General features: G+C 29.9%; 1 protein-coding gene across 1 annotated transcript in view; it reads right to left on the minus strand.

Moving 5' to 3' along the window:
* Nucleotides 1–3469: 3469 nt before the first annotated feature.
* Nucleotides 3470–8765, minus strand: part of atp10a (ATPase phospholipid transporting 10A) — a 192738-nt gene continuing 187442 nt past the window's right edge. The window contains exons 21-22 of the mRNA XM_061977588.2: nucleotides 6880–7317; nucleotides 3470–3602 (exon numbers count right to left, since the gene is read on the minus strand). Coding sequence (XP_061833572.2) covers nucleotides 3470–3602; nucleotides 6880–7317 — 571 coding nt within the window. The remainder of the gene's footprint in view (nucleotides 3603–6879; nucleotides 7318–8765) is intronic.

Below are 8765 nucleotides of genomic sequence, written 5' to 3' on the forward strand. Positions count from 1 at the left end.
AGTAACTAGCGTCTTTGTCACTGGCTTGTGGCAACTTCAGCATCAGGATGGACAACAACGTCACACCAACATGTACACGTACTCTACTGCATGTACGTGTATTATGTACTGCATGTATCTGTACACTGTACTGCATGTACGTGTATTATGTACTGCATGTATCTGTACACTGTACTGCAAGTACATGTATTATGTACTGCATGTATCTGTACACTGTACTGCAAGTACGTGTATTATGTACTGCATGTATCTGTACACTGTACTGCAAGTACGTGTATTATGTACTGCATGTATCTGTACACTGTACTGCAAGTACGTGTATTATGTACTGCATGTATCTGTACACTGTACTGCATGTATGTATACAGAGAGATCCACCGAAAAATGTCTGTTTCTCAGCTGTGGTTCATATTGCGGTCTTTAAGTTGAAGTGGAGTGGTCATTGTTTTTTGGTGACAAGAATTCATAGTTGAACTCATGACGCAGTGAGTTGAATGATGCAGACACGTTTGTTACTAGACACTTTCTAATGTGTAAATAAATAATATGCAACTATGATTATTTGATACTTGTTTAAATTGACAAATTGCATTGCAATATTCTTCAATGATTATTACCTGTCTAGCTTGTGAGCTACAGGTAAAAGCCAGTAAATTAGAATATTTTGAAAAACTTGATTTATTTCAGTAATTGCATTCAAAAGGTGTAACTTGTACATTATATTTATTCATTGCACACAGACTGATGCATTCAAATGTTTATTTCATTTAAATTTAAAGTTTCCACCATCAGTGATGGTTTGGGGTGCCATGTCATCTGCTGGTGTCGGTCCACTCTGTTTCCTGAGATCCAGGGTCAACGCAGCCGTCTACCAGCAGGTTTTAGAGCACTTCATGCTTCCTGCTGCTGACCTGCTCTATGGAGATGGAGATTTCAAGTTCCAACAGGACTTGGCGCCTGCACACAGCGCAAAATCTACCCGTGCCTGGTTTACGGACCATGGTATTTCTGTTCTAAATTGGCCCGCCAAATCCCCTGACCTTAGCCCCAAAGAAAATCTGTGGGGTATTGTGAAAAGGAAGATGCAGAATGCCAGACCCAAAAACGCAGAAGAGTTGAAGGCCACTATCAGAGCAACCTGGGCTCTCATAACACCTGAGCAGTGCCAGAAACTCATCGACTCCATGCCACGCCGCATTAACGCAGTAATTGAGGCAAAAGGAGCTCCAACCAAGTATTGAGTATTGTACATGCTCATATTTTTCATTTTCATACTTTTCAGTTGGCCAACATTTCTAAAAATCCCTTTTTTGTATTAGCCTTAAGTAATATTCTAATTTTGTGACACACGGAATTTTGGATTTTCATTTGTTGCCACTTCAAATTATCAAAATTAAATGAAATAAACATTTGAATGCATCAGTCTGTGTGCAATGAATAAATATAATGTACAAGTTACACCTTTTGAATGCAATTACTGAAATAAATCAAGTTTTTCAAAATATTCTAATTTACTGGCTTTTACCTGTATTGTGTGCTTAGCTGCTGTGTAGCTACTAGCTCCTAGTACCATGTTTACCTTTTGTAAATAATACATTAAATAATAAATAAGATGGTAAAAACTATCCATCCATCCATTTTCAACCGCTTGTCCCTTTTGGGGTTGCGGGGGGTGCTGGAGCTTATCTCAGCTGCATTCAGGCGGAAGGCGGTGTACACCCTGGACAAGTCGCCACTTCATTGCAGTGGTAAAAACTATTTATGTAAAATATTTAACCAATTAATAAGTTAAACATTTAACTAATAATAAATAAAATAGTACAAAAAACAGGATTTATTTATTTAAAATATTTAACTAATTAAACAATAAATTAAACATTTAACTATTAATTAATTTATATAAAAAAACAAGATGTATTCATTTAAAATATTTAACTAATTAAATGATAAGTTAAACATTTAACTAATAATAAATTAAATAGTAAAACACAATATTTGTTTAATATATTTAACTAATTAAACAATACATTAAACATTGAACTAATAATACATAAAATAGAAAAAACAATATTTAGGTAAAATATTTAATTAATTAAATTATAAATTAAACATTTCATAATAAATAAAATTGTAAAACAACAATATTTATTCATGCTAAATCTTTAACGAATTAAATAAGAAAATTAAACATTTGACTAAAAAAATAGTAAAAATATTGATTTATTTAAAATTTTTAACTAATTAAATAAGAAATTAAGCTTTTAACTAAAAATAAACACGATAGTAAAAAAACAGTATTTATTTAAAATATTTAACTAAATAAATAATAAATTAAACATTTATCTAATAATAAATAAAATAGTAAAACACTATATTTGTTCATGTAAAATATTTAACTAATTAAATACTAAATTAAAGATGTAACTAATAATAAAATAGTACAAATATTTATTCATGTGAAATATTTAACTAATTAAACATTTAACTAATACATTAAACAGTAAAAAACAATTTTTATTTAAAATAATTAACTAATACATTCAACATTTCACTAATAAATAAAATAGTAAAAAAACAACATTTATTTATAATATTTAACTATTAAATAGTAAATTAAACACTTAACTAATAAAAAAAGTGAAATATTTAACTAATTATATAATATATTAAATATTTGACTAATAAATAAAATAGCAAAAAAACAATATTTATTTACAACAATTAACTGATTAAATAATAAATTAATAATTTCATTAATAATAAATAAAATATTAAAAAAACGATATTTATTTATTTAAAATATTTAACTAATAATAAATAAAATAGTACAAAAAAGAGCATTTATCTATTCAAAATAATTAATTAATCCATCCATCCATCCATTTTCTACCGCTTATCTCAGCTACAATCGGGCGGAAGGCGGGGTACACCCTGGACAAGTCGCCACCTCTTCGCAGGGCCAACACAGATAGACAGACAACATTCACACTCACATCCACACACTAGGGCCAATTTAGTGTGGCCAATCAACTTATCCCCAGGTGCATGTCTTTGGAAGTGGGAGGAAGCCGGAGTACCCGGAGGGAACCCACGCAGTCACGGAGAGAACATGCAAACTCCACACAGAAAGATCCCGAGCCCGGGATTGAACCCAAGACTACTCAGGACCTTCGTATTGTGAGGCAGATGCACTAACCCCTCTTCCACCGTGAAGCCTTAATTAATTAATTAAATAATAAATTAAACATTTAACTATTAAATAATATATAAAAAAACAAGATGTATTTATTTAAAATATTTAATTAATTAAATGATAAATTAAACATTTTAACTAATCAATAAAATAGTAAAAAACAATATTTGTTTAAAATATTTAACTAATTAAACAATAAACTCAACATTTAACTGATTAATAATAAATTAACCATTTAATTAATAATAAATAAAATAGTAAAAAAAACAAGTGAAATTAGAAAATGTTCCAATAGAATTCGTGTTTAATAAAAATGTCCAGAGTGAGTGATAAAAAGTCAAAAGACTCACAGCCGGTCCTCCTACTCACGAGATAAGCAGCAACATGTTGGGGTGGGAGCCGGAGGAATCTGGAAGAGAAGAAGACAAATGAGCAGGAGGTAGAGAAAGGTGGTGAATATGAATATGATACAAGGAGCATCTTCAGGAGGAACATTTATTATCCAGTGTTAAGGCACATACTTGGAGAACATACAAATGATGCATTCAGGGAACCACGCACAAACAAGACTTGAAGTATTCCAGGTGCGTTCAATGACATCATGTTTTTTGCAAGTTGCACCACAATATATATATAAAAAACAAACATATTTCCCATCTGTCTGCAAAAAGGCGTGCAGCTGTTGAACGTCAAAGTGCTTTCAGAAAAGTTTAAAGCTTCAACTTTTAGCTTTGGCTCGCACCGTTAAATGTTTTTGGTTTCCAGCTTTGAATAACTCATCTTTTGAAAAAAGACCTTCAAGTAAAGCGGGACCGGTAGCTTATGTTGAGGAATGTTTGGCTTCAATATGACAAGGAGCTGCAGCTAGGAGGCGCTAGATGTGAACATGAATAGAACTCTTCCCCGTGCTAAGCTCGGAGGTGAAAAAGTTTCCTTCTGGCTGACACTGTTAAAACACAATGACATCACACACAAACAGCAGATATGAAAAATTATCTTTGGAATGTGCTAGAAGAGTTATTAACTGCATTAAAAGGCGAGGACATTCCAGCAAAGATTTAAACCTGCACTGATCAACAGAGGAGTACGATGTGGCGTTTCATGCAAACTAACTAAATATGGATTTGCAATTTAAAGGTTTTGGAGCAAATCGTTTTATTTTGGTTATGGCTCAACTTCAATCTTGTGGGCGGGGCCTCCTCTGAACAATGGAAGAATATTGGTCAGTATCGCCAACCCAAGTCTTTGGTATTGCCCCTCCAAACGTGTTGAGGGCAGAAGTAGTCGGCAGTCACGCCCATATATGGTAATGCCATATTTGTGACTGACCATAAAAAGGCTTCTAACATATTGTTTAGGGGAGGCACCGCCCACAAGATTGAAGTTTGGTCAACCAAAAAAAAAAGGATTTGAACCCCTCAGAAAATTGTAATCCAAAAAAAATGTACAAATAATGTTTTATCTTACATATTTTTCTTCTTTCAAATCTGTTTTTTGTGTGAAAATATTTTCTTTGTCAAATCCTATTTTTTATGTTTGGAAAATATTTTGTAAAGTAAAGGATTTTATTTTTAAATTTAAAATTAATTTTTTGTTTGAAAATATTTTTAAATTTAAAATACATTTTTAATTTTCAAAAAATATTATTTATATTTCAAATTAATTTTATAAATTGAAATAAATTATTGTTTGAAAATATCTTTTAAATTTCAAATCCGTTTTGTGTGTGAAAATATTTTCTTTGTCAAATCTAATTTTTTGATGTTTAGAAAATATTTGTAAAACATTTAAAATCTTTTTTTTTTCAGATTTATTTTTTATTTGTAAATATTTAATTTTTAAATTTATTTAAAAATATGTCAAATTTGTTGTTTGAAACTATCTTTTAAATTTCAAATCAGTCGTGTGTGAAAATATTTTTTTGGCAAATCCAATTTTTTATGTTTTGAAAATGTTTGAAATTTGAAATCCATTTTTTTGTTTTAAATTTAAATTTTTTTAAATTTCAGATGTATCTTTTATTTTTACATATTTATTTTTTAATTTGAAATCCATTTTTGTTTAAAATTATGTTAAATCCATTTTTTTTTGAAAATACTTTCTTTTAATTTCAAATCCGTTTTATTTTAAAAGTATTTTATTTTTTAATTTCAAATTCATTTTGTGTTTGAAATTTTTTTTAAATTTCAAATACATTTTTTGTTTCAAAACACATTATTTATATTTCAAATTAATGTTTATGTTTTTAAACATTTTATAATTTGAAATACATTTTTGTTTATGAAAATATCTTTTAAATTTCAAATTGGTTTTCCATCCATCCATCCATCCGTCCATTTTTTACCGGTTGTCCCTTTTGGGGTGGCAGGGGGTACTGGAGCCTATCTCAGCTGCATTCGGGCGAAAGGCGGGGTACACCCTGGACAAGTCAAATTCGTTTTGTGTGTGAAAATATTTTCTTTGTCAAATCCAATTTGTCATGTTTTAAAAATGTTTGAAATTTAAAATCTATTTTTTTGTTTGAATTAAGAAACAAAAACAAATTCAGATTTATCTTTTATTTGTACATCTTTATTTTTTAATTTGAAATACATTTGTGTTCAAAAATATGTTAAATCCATTTTTTTTGTTTTGAAAAGACGTTCTTTAAATTTCAAATAAATTTTTTGTTTGAAAATGTTTTGAAATTTCAAATAAATTTTTTGTTTAAAAAAAGATTATTTATATTTTAATTTTATTGTTTTGTTTTAAAATATTTTATACAAGTGGTAGAAAATGGATGGATAATTTGATATACATTTTTTGTTTGAAAATATATTTTAAATTTCTAATCAAAATATTTTCTTTTTAAGTTTCAAATACATTTTTTGTTTGAAAATATTTTCTTTTAATTTCAAATAAATTTTTTGTCTGAAATTATTTTATCTTTAAATTAAAAAATCATTTTTTTTTGTTTAAAAATTTCAAATACCTATTTTTGCTTGGAAAAACAAATGTTTTTTTTTCCATTTATGTTTTTAAACATTTATCTTTTAATTTGAAATCCATTTTTTGTTTGAAAATATTTATTTTAATTTCAGATCTGTTTTTTGTTTAAATTATTATTATTTTTTTTTAATATCAAATCTGTTTTTTTTGTTTAAATATATATTTTTTGGTTGCAAATCAATTTTTCTGTTTGGTTGCATAAAAATACATCGTTCTCTCCTAAGTATTAGAGCCACACTCAAAAGCAAAAAAGGATAGGACATAAGTGAATTATTATGAGGAATAAAAAAAAAAATATATGAGTTTGCATGAGATTTTTTGACATTTTTAACTGTTAAAAAGTTATTTTTATAACCCTGCAAACTTTCATGTAATTTTTAGCTTTATTCCCGTGAATATTTCTGCTTTTCAGTGTGTCTCTTTGGACTGAGGTCATGTGACTTTGTGCTGATTGTGCTATTTTTTAAAAACACACAATACAAAAATAGATTAAAAAAAAGGTCAAATGCAGCAGCAGAAGGAGAACTCTGCCTCTTGGAGAGCCGACCAGCACTGAGATGTCAAACTAACAAATAAAACACATCATGCAGGCTTTGCCTTGAAAATAAACATCATCCAGTCGCCAAAATAAAAGCATCTTTGTGAAATAAAGTACCAAATTGAAAAAGACAATAAAAATTGCTGGTGCAAATATTCACGCTGTGTCGCGTTCCAGTCTTCCCTCGGAGGTCCTGGTGTACTTGACGCAGCGCGGGCCGCCGTCCGCCGGGGCGATCCGCACGGACAGACTGGCGTCGGGCCGCTCCAGCGTCTCGTGGAGGAGCCGGGGGTCTTTGGCGGGAGGGGGCGGCGACTTTCCTGCGGCGTAAAGAAGAGCGTCCATGTTTGCAGGAAGTGGCGTGTGCAGAGACGACAGACTCTTCCCCGGACTCGTCCGCTCGCCGTTATTGGCCCCGTCGGGAGACGTGGGCATCGCCGGTGAGGCGGCGGGAGGCTTGGGGCCTGCCTGTGGCCCCGTTGCGACCCCGCTCAGGCTCAGGAGGTTCCTGCGCGTCTCGGCGGGGAGTTTGTCCAGCTGGCGTCCGACGTGGAGCGGGCTGGGGAACAGCGTGCCTTGACACGCCCGGTAGAAGAATCTGCAAGGGAGACAGCTGTCATCTTCCTGGATGGATGATCAGGAAAAGGGTCTTTGGCTAAACATTTACCACGTCAAGTCCGAGAGAGGAGTCAAAGTACAAAACGTGCTAAAAGTGATGGTTCACAGCAGTATTTATTTGTGGCGGTCATAAAACACACTGAAGAAAATCTCTGGATTTTAGGGTGAAAACAAATATTTTACTGTAAAAAATATTTTAAATGACTGTAAATTGAAAAATGGTACACACTTTGATAATAATAAATTAACCATTTCATTAATAATAAATAAAATAGTAAAAAAAAAAAAAAAAAAAATATTGAACTAATTAATAAGTTAAACATTTAACTAATTATAAATAAAAAAGGATAAAAAAAACAGGATTTATCTATTTAAAATATTTAACTAATTAAATCATAAATTAAACATTAAATAATAAATAAAATTGTAAAACAACAATATTTATTTATGCTAAATCTTTAACTAGTTAAATAAGAAAATTAAACATTTGACTAATAAAATAGTAAAAATATTGATTTATTTAAAATATTTAACTAATTGAATAATAAATGAAGCATTTAACTAAAAATAAATACGATAGTAAAAAATATATAAATAAATAAATAAATGATAAATGGGTTGTACTTGTATAGCGCTTTTCTACCTTCAAGGTACTCAAAGCGCTTTGACACTACTTCCACATTTACCCATTCACACACACATTCACACACTGATGGAGGGAGCTGCCATGCAAGGCGCTAACCAGCACCCATCAGGAGCAAGGGTGAAGTGTCTTGCTCAGGACACAACGGACATGACGAGGTTGGTACTAGGTGGGGATTGAACCAGGAACCCTCGGGTCGCGCACGGCCATTCTTCCACTGCGCCACAATATTTATTTAAAATATTTAACTCAATAAATTATAAATCAAACATTTACTGTATCTAATTACATACTACATTCAACATTTCACTAATAAATAAAATAGTAAAAAAATAATGTATTTATAATATTTAACTATTAAATAGTAAATTAAACACTTAACTAATGAAAAAATATTTATGTGAAATATTTAACTAATTAAATAATATATTAAATATTTGACTAATAAATGAAATAGCAAAAAAAAACAATATTTAACTGATTAAATAATAAATTAACCATTACATTAATAATAAATAAAATAGTAAAAGAAACGATATTGATTTATATAAAATATTTAACTAATTGAATAATTAATGAAGCATTTAACTCAAAATATATACGATAGTAAAAAAAAACAATATTTATTTAAAATATTTAACTCAATAAATTATAAATCAAACATTTGTCTAATAGTAAATAAAATAGTAAAAAACAATATTTATGTAAAATATTTAACTAATTAAATACCAACTTAAACATTTAACTAATAATAAAATGGTAAAAAATATTTATTTATGTGAAAT

The sequence above is a fragment of the Nerophis lumbriciformis genome, linkage group LG18, assembly GCF_033978685.3.
Source record: "Nerophis lumbriciformis linkage group LG18, RoL_Nlum_v2.1, whole genome shotgun sequence".
Lineage (NCBI taxonomy): Eukaryota > Metazoa > Chordata > Actinopteri > Syngnathiformes > Syngnathidae > Nerophis > Nerophis lumbriciformis.